Genomic DNA, 17,576 nt, shown 5'->3' on the forward strand with positions numbered 1-17,576 from the left:
CTGTTGTTGTTGTGGTCTTCTGTCCTGAGACCGGCCAGATGCAGCCCTCCACGCTACCCTATCCTGTGCAAGCTTCTTCATCTCCCAGTACCTACTGCAACCGACATCCTTCTGAATCTGCTTAGTTTATTCATCTCTTGGTCTCCTTCTACGATTTTTCCCCCCACGCTGCCCTTCGATACTAAATTGGTGATCCCTTGATACCTCAGTTCATGTCCTACCAACCGATCCCTTCTTCTAGTCAAACTGTGCCACAAACTCCTCTCCTCCCCAATCCTATTCCGTACCTCCTCGTTAGTTATGTGATCTACCCATCGAATCTTCAGCACTCTTCTGTACCACCACATTTCGAAAGCTTCTATTCTATTCCTGTCCAAACTATTTATCGTCCATGTTCCACTTCCACACATGGCTACACTCCATACAAATACTTTCAGAAACGACTTCCTGACAATTAAATCTATACTCGATGTTAACAAATTTTTCTTCTTCAGGAACGCTTTCCTTGCCATTGCCAGTCTACTTTTTATATCCTCTCTACTTCGACCATCATCAGATATTTTGCTCCCCAAATAGCAAAACCCCTTTACTACTTTAAGTGTCTCATTACCTAATATAATTCCCTCAGCATCACCCGACATAATTCGACTCCATTCCATTATCCTCGTTTTGCTTTTGTTGATATTCATCTTATACCCTCCTTTCAAGACACTGTCCATTCCGTTCAACTGCTCTTCCAAGTCCCTTGCTGTCTCTGACAGAATTACAATGTCATCGGCAAACCTCAATGTTTTTAATTCTTCTTCATGGATTTTTATACCTACTCCGAACATTTCTTTTGTTTCCTTTATTGTTTGCTCAATATACAGATTGAATAACATCGGCGATAGGCTACAACCCTCTCTCACTCCCTTCCCAACCATTGTTTCCCTTTCATATCCCTCGACTCTTATAACAGCCATCTGATTTCTGTACAAATTGTAAATAGCCTATTGCTCCCTGTATTTTTGCCCTGCCACCTTCAGAATTTGAAAGAGAGTTTTCCAGTCAACATTTTCAAAAGCTTTCTCTAAGTCTACAAATGTTAGAAATGTAGGTTTCCCTTTACTTAATCTATTTTCTAAGATAAGTCGTAGGGTCAGTATTGCCTCACGTATTCCAACATTTCTATGGAATCCAAACTGATCTTCCCCGAGGTCGGCTTCAATCAGTTTTTCCATTCGCATGTAAAGAATTCACGTTAGTATTTTGCAACTGTGACTTATTAAACTGATAGTTCGGTAATTTTCACATCTGTCAACACCGGCTTTCTTTGGGATTGGAATTATTATATTTTTCCTTGAAGTCTGAGGGTATTTCGCCTGTCTCGTACATCTTGCTCACCTAATGGAATGTTGTCTGCTCCCGGAGCCTTGTTTCGACTCTGGTCTTTCAGTGCTCTGTCAAACTCTTCACGCAGTATCGTATCTCTCATTTCATCTTCATCTACATCATCTTCCATTTCCATAATATTGTCCTCAAGTACATCGCCCTTGTATAGATCCTCTATATACTCCGTCCACCTTTCTGTTTTACCTTCTTTGGTTAGAACTGGGTTTCCATATGAGCTCTTGATATTCATACAAGTGGTTCTCTTTTCTCCAAAGGTCTCCTTAATTTTCCTGTAGGCAGTATCTATCTTACCCCTAGTGAGATAAGCCTCTACATCCCTGCTTAGCAGTTTTGCACTTTCTGACTATCTCATTTTTGAGACATTTGTATTCCTTTTTACCTGCTTCATTTACTGCATTTTTATATTTTCTCCTTTCATCAATTAAATTCAATATTTCTTCTGTTACCCAAGGGTTTATACTAGCCCTCGTCTTTTTACCTATTTGATCCTCTGCTGCCTTCACTATTTCATCCCTCAATGCTACCCATTCTTCTTCTACTGTATTTCTTTCCCCCATTCCTATCAAGTGTTACCTTATGCTCTTCCTGAAACTCTGTACGACCTCTGGCTCTTTCAGTTTATCCATTTCCCATCTCCTTAAACTCCCTCCTTTTAGCAGTTTCTTCAGTTTTAATCTACAGTTCATAACCAATAGGTTGTGGTCAGAGTCCACATCTGCCCCTGGAAATGTCTTACAATTTAAAACCTGGTTCCTAAACCTCTGTCTTACCATTATATAATCTATCTGATACCTTTTAGTATCTCCAGGGTACTTCCATGTATACAACCTTCTTTCATGATCCTTAAACCACGTGTTAGCTACGATTAAGTTATGTTCTGCGCAAAATTCTACCAGGCGGCTTCCTCTTTCATTTCTTACCCCCAATCCATATTCACCTACTACGTTTCCTTCTCTCCCTTTTCCTACTCCCGAATTCCAGTCACCCATGACTATTAAATTTTCGTCTCCCTTCACTACCTGAATAATTTCTTTTATCTCATCATACATTTCATCAATTGCTTCGTCATCTGCGGTGCTAGTTGGCATATAAACTTGTACTACAGTAGTAAGCGTGGGCTTCGTGTCTATTTTGGCCACAATAATGCGATCACTATACTGTTTGTAGTAGCTTACCCGTACTCCTATTTTTTTATTCATTATTAAACCGACTGCTGCATTATCCCTATTTGATTTTGTATCTACAGCCCTGTATTCACCGAACCAAAAGTCTTGTTCCTCCTGCCACCGAACTTCACTAATTCCCACTATATCTAACTTTAACCTATCCATTCCCGTTTTTAAATTTTCTAACCTACCTGCCTGATTAAGGGATCTGACATTCCACGCTCCGATCCGTAGAACGTCAGTTTTCTTTCTCCTGATAACGACATCCTCCTGAGTAGTCCCCGCCCGGAGATCTGAATGGGGGACTATTTTACCTCCGGAATATTTTACCCAAAGGACGCCATCATCATTTAATCATACAGTAAAGCTGCATGCCCTCGGAAAAAATTACGGCTGTAGTATCCCCTTGCTTTCAGCCGTTCGCAGTACCAGAACAGCAAGGCCATTTGGTTAGTGTTACAAGGCCAGATCAGTCATCATCCAGACTTTTGCCCCTGCAACTACTGGAGAGGCTGCTGCCCCTCTTCAGGAACCGCACGTTTGTCTGGCCTCTCAACGGATACTCCTCCGTTGTGGTTGCACCTACGGTACAGCTATCTGTATCGTGTATCGTTGAGGCACGCAAACCTCCCCACCAACGGCCAGGTCCATGGTTCATGGGGGGGGGGGGGGGGGGGGGGGGGTATTGGGGGTATTTGTTGCTAAAGTTGTGAAAAAAGTGCTATCAAACATTAGGACGGCAGCGGCTTTTAAGCCCCAAAAACGTCTCCAGTATGCATCAGTTCGGAATTTTATGATGGAATTCTGCGTGTAAAGATGGAGAAAAGCAGCGGAAAGCTACCACAGAGACACTGTTAAAATTTTTTCTCCAGTGTCCGCTAGGCGTCAGAGGAGGGGCAGCCGCTACCCGCTATCGAAGGGCGTTCACTCTAGTCTGGACAGCTGGCGTGGGACTTTCACTCAGCAGCAAACAACTTGCACCACCTGCCCGTCATAAGCATAGGTCCCGAGTTCGAGTCTCGGTCCGGCACACAGTTTTAATCTGCCAGTAAGTTTCATATCAGCGCACACTTCGCTGCAGAGTGAAAATCTCCTTCTCAGCAAACAGCTAAGGTTATTATGTACACTGAAAATGTATTTATTTAAACAGAAATAGTAGAGAGAAAGATGTAAGGAGAGACGTATGTAGCTAACAGTTTTTTTTTCAGCTACTTTTTGTAAAGACAATACGATTTTGCTCGATTTCGTACGAGAATTATTTAATACTAAGAATCGGTCACACGCGGAATCGGCGGGTTCGGTCACATGACGACGGCCATCTTTGTGTTGGCACTAGTGCTGACGGTGTGTGTGTTATCTTTGTGGACTTTCAGCGTTAAAGGGATCAGTTGAAACGACAGATTCTCAGACATAAAGAGGCTCGGAGAGCTCCTTCAAACCGTAACATAAACAACGACACAACAACAACATCCACTGAGCAACACTTTTGTTTTGTAGCCGTTTGTAATTTCACTAATTGTTATTACATAATCGTGTTGGCTAACTTTCTTAAACAATATACAGGGTGACGAATAAATGCCAGCATGCGAATCTTTAACCAGATTCCAATCAAATATTTATCTGTCATAATGAGATTGGGTACTATTAGAAAACTCATAGTTGGTGAAAACGAGAAGCTATCAACACTGTCACATCTTGTAGGGCATCGCAATGTAAAGAGGACTGTGTGTCATCCCACATAACCGTGCCAGGCCTTGCAGGTCAATGAGTGGTCCGATGAAACATCAAACCTACACCCCCATAGAGCACTTGTTCAAATCCTTGTCCGGTTTCTTTTTCATTTCTTGGATTCCCGTTCCCTAGTTCTCATCGTTCGTAAGTTGGGCATCATTTCAACACAGGACTATGGACTATAAAATGATAGTGGCCTATGGCATTACAGTGGGATCCATTAAACTGCGTGTATGTGTCTACTGACTGCATAGTGGACAACCATGACTGCTCCTGTCAAGTTTATTTAGGGCAGCTCGAAAGAAGATTATCGTTAATGAAGTAAAAGGTCCATGCAGCGGGCACTAAGTGAAAAAGTACTCCTTATGTTCCAGATCTAGACTGCAATAACAGAATCGGAAGGAAATGTTAATTAGAACTCAGAGAGAAGTTGTACTCTAATTGACATTCTATTTATTTATCTTAAACGTGGCAAGACAACAAAAATATTAAAGAAACATTTCACAAACATTTTTATTTAACAAACGCCTTACTAACATTGGATCTATGGTGGACAAGTGATCTGCTGTGGATCAGCGCTTGACACTAACTAAAACACTAATCTCTCTCTCTGACTCCATACACGTGAATTCGGGTTAAGGCACCAAACTACACCACCAGGAAGTGTCTATATTCTAACATGCAAAAAAAAAAAAAAAAAAAAAGAAAGATATGGTTTGAAAGAAAAGTGTGCTAATAAATATATGTTATAGCCCTATGTCGCAGCAGTGAACACTTTATCCTCCTGCAGTTGAAAGCGCCACACCACGATGCGTTCGGCGACTGAACTCATGGATGGCGGCAATCTGTTATTAAATGCCCCTTCCCGAAAAATGCAAGTACACGGCCTTGAGTTCAGTTAATTCAGAACACAGGTACTTCCCTATGAGCCACGGTAATCTTGATGGGTTGCAACGTGCAGGTGGACCTATTTGCTGGTCTGCCAAACCAATTTGACTCAGTGCCACAACTGTGTGTGTTGCAATATGTCAAATGTTTAGACAGCCGACTGAAGACAAATAAGCACACGCACGCATCACTCGTTGTGACCATGATAACGTAAGCAGTACCTATGACGGTTCAGAATGTGACGGGCACAGGCTCTAAGTTGCACACTAGCAATGGACGCAAGTCTCACTATTTAGGTAGAGACCTGCACTTCTTTACTACCGAAGCCCCAGTACAAGAGACTTGTACAAGAGTGATCTGTCTTCCTTTCTCTGGGCTTCCTGCTCTTCTCGGTTCGAAAAGCACATTTCTCATTTTTGACTTCCCCCACTTTCGTACAAGCCAATCACGAGCTAGAGCCTGGCATTCTAAGCTCGGATAATGGTCTCAGCACTGCAAACCGATTTCACCAATCAGAGACTTTAAAGTTAATTGGCAGAAAACAGTAAAAAGATTCAGCTCCGCAGCCTCTATCCCACAGAGTGGAAGCACAGCCATCCATAAACTGTTGTCAACATCCCTGCTGCGTCCATTTAAAAGATTCCAAAGAATAGCCATAAACTAGCCAAAAGCCTCATGTTTTCACAAAAATGTTTTGAAACAGAGTCTGGACATCTGGACGCCAATTTCCCTGTCCCACCGAAATTCACAGAACGTTTGCATTTCTTTTGGCGGCTTGGTCACTAACAGAAGCGCATTCTCTACTTTATTCCCAGGCTACAATGCGCTGTCGACGACTCCTCGGCGCTCCCCCATATACCTGGACGCCAGCCTCCCATCTGGCACCAACGTAATGTGTTTTGCACAATGCGACCATGGCACGCAGCCGTCTGGAAGTGTCTCCTCACCATTCCCCAGAAAAACGCGCTTTGTCGGCCCACCAACGTCTTGCTTCCACTGCAGTCTTTAAGTCGGCACCCTGTTCATTTGAACGCATGTAAAGCTAACCATATTACCTTCCCCAGAGCACGCAAACACGACTATTAACTACTGCCCACCGTTTCATAACGTATGGAGTCAAATCACAGTAAAGATCATATTCCCTATGAACACGAAGTGGCATAACACCGAATCAGAAGTGAGTATGCCCTGCAGTCTCTCAAGCTTCCTGAGGAAATGCACAAAAGATAAATATCTTAACACGTTTTTGATGCTGAGTGTTTCCCATCAGTGGCCTGCTGTGGCTCGTGAATATGGTACACATTACCACAGAAGATATCATGATGAGAACGGTTTTCGTCACTTCAAGCACGGCCTTCTGGGAAAGGGGTAACCTTCACGTACAAGAAATGACCGCTGATAAGTGTGGTCGGGTAGAAAGGGGGTGACTTACGTGTAAGCATGCAGAAAGAACTAGAAATTGTTTCGTTGACTTTACTGCATCAAAGTTAAACTGCGGGCCTTCCACTGATCCCACCGATGACGCCACATGGCGTTCATGAGTGGATCAGCATCAATACCAATGGTGAAACCTGCTGCATCGGCGTCCGCCAACCAGCTGTTGCAGACATAGCGCTCCTACGCACCTCACGGCTAACGGGTCGCCGAGTATTTTGGCTGCATAGGTAGCTTGGGATCCCACGTACAGCGCCAAAGGGAAAATACACTCCTGGAAATGGAAAAAAGAACACATTGACACCGGTGTGTCAGACCCACCATACTTGCTCCGGACACTGCGAGAGGGCTGTACAAGCAATGATCACACGCACGGCACAGCGGACACACCAGGAACCGCGGTGTTGGCCGTCCAATGGCGCTAGCTGCGCTGCATTTGTGCACCGCCGCCGTCAGTGTCAGCCAGTTTGCCGTGGCATACGGAGCACCATCGCAGTCTTTAACACTGGCAGCATGCCGCGACAGCGTGGACGTGAACCGTATGTGCAGTTGACGGACTTTGAGCGAGGGCGTATAGTGGGCATGCGGGAGGCCGGGTGGACGTACTGCCGAACTGCTCAACACGTGGGGCGTGAGGTCTCCACAGTACATCGATGTTGTCGCCAGTGGTCGGCGGAAGGTGCACGTGTCCGTCGACCTGGGACCGGACCGCAGCGACGCACGGATGCACGCCAAGACCGTAGGATCCTACGCAGTGCCGTAGGGGACCGCACCGCCACTTCCCAGCAAATTAGGGACACTGTTGCTCCTGGGGTATCGGCGAGGACCATTCGCAACCATGAAGCTGGGCTACGGTCCCGCACACCGTTAGGCCGTCTTCCGCTCACGCCCCAACATCGTGCAGCCCGCCTCCAGTGGTGTCGCGACAGGCGTGAATGGAGGGACGAATGGAGACGTGTCGTCTTCAGCGATGAGAGTCGCTTCTGCCTTGGTGCCAATGATGGTCGTATGCGTGTTTGGCGCCGTGCAGGTGAGCGCCACAATCAGGACTGCATACGACCGAGGCACACAGGGCCAACACCCGGCATCATGGTGTGGGGAGCGATCTCCTACACTGGCCGTACACCACTGGTGATCGTCGAGAGGACACTGAATAGTGCACGGTACATCCAAACCGTCATCCAACCCATCGTTCTACCATTCCTAGACCGGCAAGGGAACTTGCTGTTCCAACAGGACAATGCACGTCCGCTTGTATCCCGTGCCACCCAACGTGCTCTAGAAGGTGTAAGTCAACTACCCTGGCCAGCAAGATCTCCGGATCTGTCCCCATTGAGCATGTTTGGGACTGGATGAAGCGTCGTCTCACGCAGTCTGCACGTCCAGCACAAACGCTGGTCCAACTGAGGCGCCAGGTGGAAATGGCACGGCAAGCCGCTCCACAGGACTACATCCAGCATCTCTACTATCGTCTCCATGGGAGAATAGCAGCCTGCATTGCTGCGAAAGGTGGATATACACTGTACTAGTGCCGACATTGTGCATGCTCTGTCGCCTGTGTCTATGTGCCTGTGGTTCTATCAGTGTGATCATGTAATGTATCTGACCCCAGGAATGTGTCAATAAAGTTTCCCCTTCCTGGGACAATGAATTCACGGTGATTTTATTTCATTTTCCAGGAGTGTATCTGGCCACCATAGTTACAGTAAGACTTAGCAGCCAGGGCATATTCGTGAGTGACCGCAGTCTGCTCTTCACCCGGGAGGTCGCTAGTTAGTTCCTCTGACCCGCCCCAGCGAATGGCAGCGTGCAGTCCACCGGACGATGTCACCCAGAGAGCAGAGGCTAGCGGCCCTCTCGCTCCTCGCGCCGGTGTAGCTCCAAGGTGGGCCTGCCCCGTCACAGCTATAGCGCGTCCTTGCAGCGGAGCTTGGTAGTAGTTTCAGCAGGCCGGTTGGCCAACAAATTCATCACCAGAATCTCGTCGAGGTTGGTGTACAACGTAAACAATCGTTACTCACTCGGATTCTAAACATGGACATAGTGGCGACAAGACTACTCTGCATTTGCGCCTCCAGGCTACACCCATGACGTATTTTCTCTATAGTTACAACGTCAGGTCCACTCAGCCCTCGTCGGTCCCTACACACAGTTCAATAGGTGCACTTCTATCTGCAATGTATCGGTTCTTCACAGCACGTCAGTTCCCTGTGCTGCCCTGAGTTCATCACACTTGTGTACAGTGCCCACCGTGCCTTGCCTTCACTCCTATGTGCGGTGTCATAAACGTGCGCACCAGAATTATTTGCTATATATCAACGTTACCCGCGAAAGCGATCTCATGTGACAGTCGGTGTCTTAACTACCATCTTACAGCCACAGCTGCACGAAATTTAGAAGAATTCTCAAAAAAACACATCTGCACGTGGCTTGTTTTTGTGGCGCAGCAACACAAATCTACAGGCTAGAATCGTGACAGAAGTGCTTTTGATCCCTTACCTATTACTGGAGAATTTGCATGTGCCCTTGCATCGTTAGTTCCTTTGCAATACATTCCACGATGCATTCAAAAAGTTTCTCTTGGTGTTCAGTTACACCTTAGGTTTCGGAACGATGGTACACTGCCACACTTTAGAATAGAACCATTTCCAGGGAAGTGAATCGGTCATGGATTTTCGATGTCCTGGACTCCACAATATCCGGACATTAATCCACTAGTGTCTAATTTCGTGTGTATGTGTGTGTGAGGGGAGCGGGAAGGGAAAGTTAACAAAAGTTGATGCAGACGTGTTGTGTATGGTCCAGCAATATATGATACAGCTAGTTGTGTAGTCTTTGCAAATGCAAGGTAGCTGAATAACTTTCCTAAAGTGAAATTTGTTCTTGGGTCTACGTGCCAGCACTGTAAAGATAAGCCTGGACGATGGATGTCTAGAATGGAAATATAATATCTAACATAATATGCTATTTAGTGTCCTCTACGTATTGCGTTTCTTTACCTCATTGGATACCCTCGATTTTATTGTGTGCACTACTATTTTCAACCGTTTTTAATTGTATCATAGACAAAGCAAAGCACACGTTTTGTATGTAAGAAGTATGTGTTACGTCTTTATGTTAAAAAGAAAAACACAACATACCACAATTGAAGGTGTCAACTGGATACTGTTTGATGCATTAACTGAAAAAGAATGTTTGGCGCAAACTCAACTTGAACATCATTGAGTCTGAGTCTCCGATTCCCACGGCATTTTCTCGTCTCACTGAGCTAACAGGAGAGCTCCACCTCAGCCCAGAATTAGTGCTACTTGTTCTTTTAGCCCCGCTGCATGCAGTAACAGCATTACCAGAGCCTCATTTTCCGAACTGCATATCTGTTAACCAGTGAGTCGGACTAAGGTTAGGTATATACACTTTTGTCTTGAACTGGGATGAGCAATCAAATACCTACCGTGACGTGCGGCATTTTTTCTTCATCGTGTATACTGTTGGCTACTCCTATCAAACAAATTACCTGTTTTGTCGCCATTTGGGATTTATATTTAATTTTAGTGCTGATTATGATTAATTTATGATTTCCTTAATCGAACTGACAATAATTTTCTTACCCATCTCGATTTATCTTTCTGTATGTGGATATAACACTATTTTGTATCATTAATTTGGCAATATGCTGTTTTCCTTGAATAACTGATGTACGTAATAACTGATGTACATAGGGATCTGCCGACAGCTGAGCGTGTCACCAAAGCTGGATGCATTCCAAAAAAGAGATTTAAACACAAGACTTCTGGTATTACCATAAATTCTCATACTCGTAAATTCATGTTTTCTCTACTCAAAGAATAATTGAACGGGTTGTACCAGACTTTAATCGCCTAAAAAAAAGCAGTTTTCGGTAATCAATATTGTAATGTAAGACCGTGGTTACTAATAGATCATCGAACTTTCATATGTGTGAATAACAGTAATGTAACCGCTTAATCGTCTCGTGAGATAGGACGAAATTTGTCTGGTTTCCCGTGGAACTACACCGAAGGGAGCAGCAAAAGAAGATATTAATCCATGGCACAATCGCAAATGCAAACAGATGAGTAGCAAGATCAACATGACGATGTTGCAAATTGTGTAATATATTCGTCCTCCAAATACGACTCTGTGAAAGGAACAATGTTTACTATTTCATGTCATAATACTTTAAATTACGGTAGTACTCAGTGTTGATGTACGCATAAAGAATTTAACGATAACTTATCCTCTCATTCCTATATCAGTGAAAGATAATCAGAATTCCCTCTGAAATAAAATATAAAATATAATTCGGCAATGAGAAAGAAAAACACAAGAAGAAAAACATTACCTTTTATTCAGAAAGTACAACCACAATGGCGATAGCCTTACTTACCTGGTAAAAAATTTCTGTTAATACGTTATATCGTGTTAACGCGATTCAGGATATTGTTTACCACTGTTAGCGACCGCATACGATTCCGTTAGTGCTGTGAATGCATAATTTCATCTCTCTGTCGTTCTTCGCCTCTACTCGCTGGTTATAAGACTATAAAACTAAAATATAATAAGTTTTAATTCCCATTATATTGTTTTCGTTTCTTTATTTGGCTTATTAAATTGACATATCTAATACCAAAATTCATTGTTTCACTGAGTACCCTTGAGGTCATCGAAGCCGCAAGTAATTTACAGTGTTTTAATGAACAAACACGGAAACATAAATTAAAAACTGTTCTAGCATAAGGCATCATTATAATTGCAGAAATGCTGCATTCACATGAAGAAAGGAAATTCATACAGCGCTCGTATTGACCCCAGCGCCCGTTAGTGAAAAGCTACACATAAATTTCGATGTTCTGTAAATATAAAACTGAACTGATCATGTCTAGATAAAACTTTCTTTGACGGAGAAAGTCATATGGTTTTAAACTAACAGTCATGAAAACAAAGGACTCTTTTTTACAGTTGACTTCTCTGGTACTAGGGAGGTTAAAATTGAAAGTATTTTTTCTTTCAATAAAAGACAATACTAATTAAAATTCAAAAGTCAGAGTTTATTAATAGGGAAATCATTGAATTAATAGTTATTGTGCAAAATGGCTTTGCACTTGATAAGGCGGCATGTATGTCTCCTAATTTTTCATTGTGTTAACAATGCATGTTGAACTATTAAGCGTCGTGTATATTACTCGATTCCATAACGCATTTGCAACCCTCTGCCTATCGAGGGCTACGTACTGTAGCGTGTGACAAGGCTTGTTGTATTCCTTCAAGAAACTCAAAAGACGAATCGAAGAGTTCTTGCACAGATGGAGCTACCTTTCCCTCATCAAGACAACGACGCAGCATGCACAAGCGCTGCGACATGTGCAACAACCCGACACCTTGTACACGAGGTCACAGAGCATCTTCCATACACCCCGACTATGCCCCATCCGCCCGTCATCTCGTTCCAAAACACGAAGAAAACTTTTAGTGGGTTTCACTTTGATAGTGATGAAGCGGTGAAAGTAGAAGTATTGTGTTGGCCCCTTCAACTAAGTCAAACATTCTACAGTGAGTGTATCAGAAACTGTTCTTCGTTTGGATAAACGTCGTGACACGAAGAATAAGGGTGTAGAATGTTAATAAAGTTTATTTTATTCAAAAAGCGTTATAAATTTTTACATATAAAAATTAAGAGACATTACTTTTCAGTAAGCACTTCTACTTACGCTTCAATTGAGAAGATCTACTAATTGAGACGGTACACGGTCACTTTTACTACTTCGATAATGTGAACCCGCATCTTAGAGTAATATTTCAAAGTTTACTTTGCATAATAACTTGCAATAAATCCATATAGAACCGTGAGATATGACATCATTTCCTCTGGATTACAAATGTTTCACGTATTTCCCAGAGCAGGTAAGGACCAGCCGTGACGTCAGTCGTGATTCTTTGCTGTGGCCGCCGGTGTCCACGTGGCAGTCAGTGTGTTACGATTGGAACTGGATATTGGGATTATAGGGGGTCAGCGTGAATAATGGATGAAATGCACTTGGTGATATTAATAATAAGCGTTTGTTTGTCAGTAGCCGGCCGCTGTGGCCAAGCGGTTAAAGGCGCTACAGTCTGGAACAGCGTGACCGCTACGGTCGCAGGTTCGAATCCTGCCTCGGGCATGGATGTGTGTGATGTCCTTAGGTTAGTTAGGTTTAAGTAGTTTTAAGTTCTAGGGGACTGATGACCTTAGAAGTTAAGTCCCATAGTGCTCAGAGCCATTTGAACCATTTTTGGTTTGTCAGTATTTTCGTGAACCTGTAGGTAGAGAAATTTCTTTTGCTGGTTAAGTATAAGAGTAGACGTCACGAAACTACACTTTTATTGCGTCAGCATACAACTATTACAGAAACAACAGAAAGATAAAAAGAATACAAATGCAATGTTTTTAATACTAATCTTTACAGAAATGAAATTTACTGCATGTCGTGAAGTAATCAGAAGCTGACACAGAATAGGATATGAGATTCCATTGTTTATGTTTAAATAAATTTGTCAAGTTCTGACACTCTTGCAGTTTCTTGGCTTCTCTGGAAACAGCAGATGTCTTCAGTCAGCAGGTCAGCCATTTAGTCTCCACTCCCTCGCAGACGATTCAAGCTGAGGCAACGGACTGGCAATACTCCTAGTTCCTGGGACAATCTGACAGGTATGGTTTACACTGACTCTTTGGTTTCACCACGTAAACTGCAACGAGGAGAAACGCGCTTTACTAAAGATAGGAAGTACAAAAATAACATAGCAGTTTAATTTTACTAGTGATGAGACAACGGTAAGCCTTCACCTTTTTTACATAGCGCGAATTTCACTGTTAGCATTGTGACAAGATTATGTTATGATCGTGTGTGAGAGATAGTGTGGGGTCACACAGTGTGCTATTTACAGGGTTCTTATCCCTACTGGTACTATAGCACACAGTTGGAAGGTTGACGACGCGAATAAACCTGTCTTATAGCGTATTTCGAAAGTTTAAGGATGTCACTAGAATCACATTCCTCTAGGAGGGTAATGCTCCTGGCGTGCGAAGCATTCAGTAAGCAACACATGTATCCTGTGACGAGGCAAATGACGAGAACCTTAGGGACCTCGGTTTACTTTGCTGGGAACTGATCTGGCGACCCCTGAGTTTGTGATTTGGAAAATGGTCAGAACTGCCGTTCCCCAGTAACCGTAAAACTTTGTCGCACGTCAGCGATTTCATTGGAAAGCTGCGCCGCACGAGACCATCTTAAGCCTGGAACAATCCAACGTGACTGGAAGAAATGCGTTTACTCTGTCCTTCGTGTACACGTCAGAAACGGTATTCCGCCGTCCGAACGTTCGCCCAACCACTTGTAACAACCCGATTGTAAAACCCATAACGAACATCGTTTTGTTGCAAAAAGGAATAGAAAAGTCAGTTATCTTGACAGTGATGACAGCTACTGACAACATTATTTACTCTCTTCGCAGTTTGATAAACAACAATTTTATGTAAATATTAATGCTTCACATAAGAAAAGAAGTGAATGAAAGAATATCATATGTTACTAAACAGAAACCGTAAGGAAAGAATGGAAGAAACCATTACTTACGAAGGTTAAATCCCAGACCATAAATTCACCAAAGAAAGCATTTATCCTAGAAAAGGGATGGAGCCGCATCAAGCTCTAAGTTCGCTGTGATTACAATGTAATTTGGCAATGGAGATGTTACAGTCAGTTTTCTCTTTTACTCTTGCAATAGTAGTACGCATGTTAAGCGTTACTAGATTGTTCTAAAACCGATCTGGAGATTAAAAGTTTTACGGTTGGAAGTATTAGTCAGAAGTCGGACAGAAGTAAAATCATCTTTCCCGTTTAGACAGATAACGGGATAGATGATTGCTGATTTGTGATGGGACTTAGCCTTAGTGATACTTAACAGTCACGAACATCAAAAGACACACAAAGACGCTCTTCGCTGACATAAACTCAATTATTAGAGTTGAACAGGCAACAGATAAACGCAATCACGAAGAACTTACAATTGCACCGTGTTGTCAGAAGCTATCGTCATAGTCAGAACTTCGGACGCTAAACGACGAAATTACCCTGCAGAAACTCTGAATGAATTCTATACCCTTATCCATCACAGAGAATGCCAAGTGTGGAGAGCGCAAGATCACCAAAATGTTAATTGTTTTGAGACAGCCCAAAAGTTTGTTGTGGTGAGACCTGTCATTTTCCCCAACTCTAGAAGATTCACATTTTGTTAGAGTTTGAAGAATTATTCTCTTGAAACTGCGACCATGATACTCTGCACGATCTCTGTGAGGTTATGGACTTCAGCTTTGTGCGAGATACGAGGCAACCTTCTGTTTATTAATTGTCCGAAATATTATTGCACCTGCGACTGGGGCATTTCGGTCGGCTCATCATGAGTTTTAATTGTGATATTTTTCTAGGACACGATGAACAATTTCACAGTATAAGTACAGCTGTCCTGAAAGCTTCGATAGAAGGTGCGTTTTCCTTAACCACTGTTCTTGATGACTGCAATGTATCAGCCTGCTTACAACAGTGGCCACGAAAAGACCAGATAAATAATGTCGTGTTTGCGTAGTAACAAACTTACTACACATGTAGATTTTACCTCTAGTTTTGTAGACATGTCCATCTACAGATTCATTATTTACCTTTCATGTAACAGCTACTCTCGTGGTAACCAAAACGCATGCAGGCACAATTTCTAATTCAGTGGAAATCTTAAGTAGTACTACGACAACACTACTTCCCTATCCTTTTTTCTAGATACTTTGATCTGGCCTAAGTAAAGTGCTTTTACCAGGTTCTTTTTTCAGTGTTCATTGAATCCTAACTAAAATATGAGGCATGCTCCTATTTATAAATGCCCCAAATTTCGGACATTTTCAGCAATGGTTGTACTAGCGCACTGTGTCATCGTCTATAAGTAGCATATATTTCGTTCACATATTACATTGTACAATGTTAACTAAGTGAATGAGTGTGTGCCATAATTTAATGCTAGCATGATGTTTCCGATTAGATGTAGTCCAGAACGTTCACTTATCACTGCCCATGTTCACCTAATCCTTCGTCTCTACGTCAACGCGTCGCTAAATTTTAAACTTCGATGCCTATTTCTACATGTTCCTAAACGTATGACGGGTATTGTTTATACACACTAATCCACTTCTCGGCCGTCTACAGGGTACGACGAAAAGTGTACGTTACCTATCGATTTACAGTGTTTAACTTAGTGTAGGTTTGAGTACAACGCTGCCAACACATTGACTGTGAAAATTAAGCACATGCTATGGACCGCGGTACAGATGGCAACTTCCGTCGCCTGTTAAAATGTCTTTTCGTAAAATGCTGAAACTATAGCCCATTTCGAACTTGACGTCGCGTTACACGACATAATCCTCGTAAAAGAATTCAACGGTGTGTAGATGTTAAAAACATGCAGTAGTTTTGCGGGGAAAGAAATTTAGTGTAAAAGGTGGTCTAAATATAAGCAGCAAATTCCTCTGAATGGTTTTGTTGGAGAATGATGAAGAGTTGTAATTTCGTAATTTCGGTAAGGGCAGTCACTGATCCTTGATGATTTGGTTTCATTCATGTTTTCACATTCACGGAAGAACCGTTGGCAAAATAAGATGCAAAACAGTCTAATGTTATCTTGTCAATCATGCACAGAAAATAGTAGTATTTGAATTAACTTACCTTTCGGTAGCTGGTTGTAGCAAGAATACAGCTTCAGGGAATTAGCATACAAGTAGAACTTGTTGTCTGCTGCGACACAAATGGTATCATCGTCATCTTCCGTGTAGGACGACCTTCCCAGAAATATATTCTCAGCCGTGATATTGCCGGTGCTTAGTTCCTCATTCCCGATGCTGACGGTGGTCGTCCCTTCTTGTTGTCCGTAGACCTCCACCACTGCTACCAGTGCTGTAAAAGACAATGATCGTAATCACAGATCTTTATTTCGTCTAATCGCTAATAGTGCAACTCTCCCACTTAGCACTGCAACACTACTGTGTGCTATATTTGCACCATCTGCTAGCGTGACAATACTGAGGTATAGTGCAACTCTAAAGACTCTTACCACGAACTCTGCCACGTGCTAAACATATGTCCGCCATATGGTAATGATACTGATGTTGTCTGGTAGTGTGGTTCTGAGACTGACAGTGTCTTCGACATACATGAAAACCATGTGGCTACATTTAGGGAAGCTACAGTAAGAGAATACCGGATATTTCTGACATTTATGTATAATATATGAAGATGTACTGCATCGCAACACGAAAGCATGCACACTTGTTGGCAAGTACAACAGATAGGACGGAAATATGACCACTAATTTGTAATTATACCTAATTATCATTAACTTATCATATCTACTCATGATTAAGAGAATTCTGATATGTTGAACTCTATAGTGAACTGTAATTATTTACGAACTGGGGAATATTTTGTGTTTAATCGATGGCAGGGGACGTTTTTACTGACTGTCCGACCTTAATAAACAAGTTGGAAATTACTAACACTAAAATACACAATCACGCAAACTTTATTGCCTTTAATAATTTTTGTTCCTTCGTTTCATTCTTAAGCAATATTCGTAGGATGACCATGTGAGTTATTTCACTGTCCTAAAAAATTATCCGTTTATTGTTGTATTAGCATCTTGATGTTTGATACATCAATTCTTCAGGAGACTAACATTTTTTACCACTTTTAAATACTTATTTTAATGCGTCTTGTATTTGCTTACATTCACATTCCTCAGTGATGCTTCGGTAATTTTTGGGCAAACATAATTTTTTGACGGGGAAAGAAAGCAGTCATGTAGGCTCGACCCTACAATATCAACCCAATATTCCAAAGAGCGCGCAGATGTCGTAAGTGCCTAATATCGTCC

General features: G+C 42.5%; 1 protein-coding gene across 10 annotated transcripts in view; it reads right to left on the bottom strand.

Annotated features, from left to right (window-relative positions):
• LOC126457690 (uncharacterized) overlaps window positions 1-17,576 on the bottom strand; it is a 358,927-nt gene that overhangs the window by 259,385 nt on the left and 81,966 nt on the right. Inside the window, exons 2-3 of one of the 10 annotated variants that reach the window (XM_050094200.1) lie at window positions 16,373-16,600; window positions 12,971-13,352 (exon numbers count right to left, since the gene is read on the bottom strand). The exons of 5 other annotated variants lie outside the window; for them this stretch is intronic. In XM_050094200.1, the coding sequence (XP_049950157.1) occupies window positions 13,291-13,352; window positions 16,373-16,600 (290 nt within the window). In that variant the 3' untranslated portion in view covers window positions 12,971-13,290. Of the gene's footprint in view, window positions 1-12,970; window positions 13,353-16,372; window positions 16,601-17,576 lie in introns of those variants that run through there. 4 more of the 10 variants (XR_007585502.1, XM_050094210.1, XM_050094205.1 and 1 more) reach the window with 4 other exon arrangements.

The sequence above is a fragment of the Schistocerca serialis genome, chromosome 2, assembly GCF_023864345.2.
Source record: "Schistocerca serialis cubense isolate TAMUIC-IGC-003099 chromosome 2, iqSchSeri2.2, whole genome shotgun sequence".
NCBI classification, from domain to species: Eukaryota; Metazoa; Arthropoda; class Insecta; order Orthoptera; family Acrididae; genus Schistocerca; species Schistocerca serialis.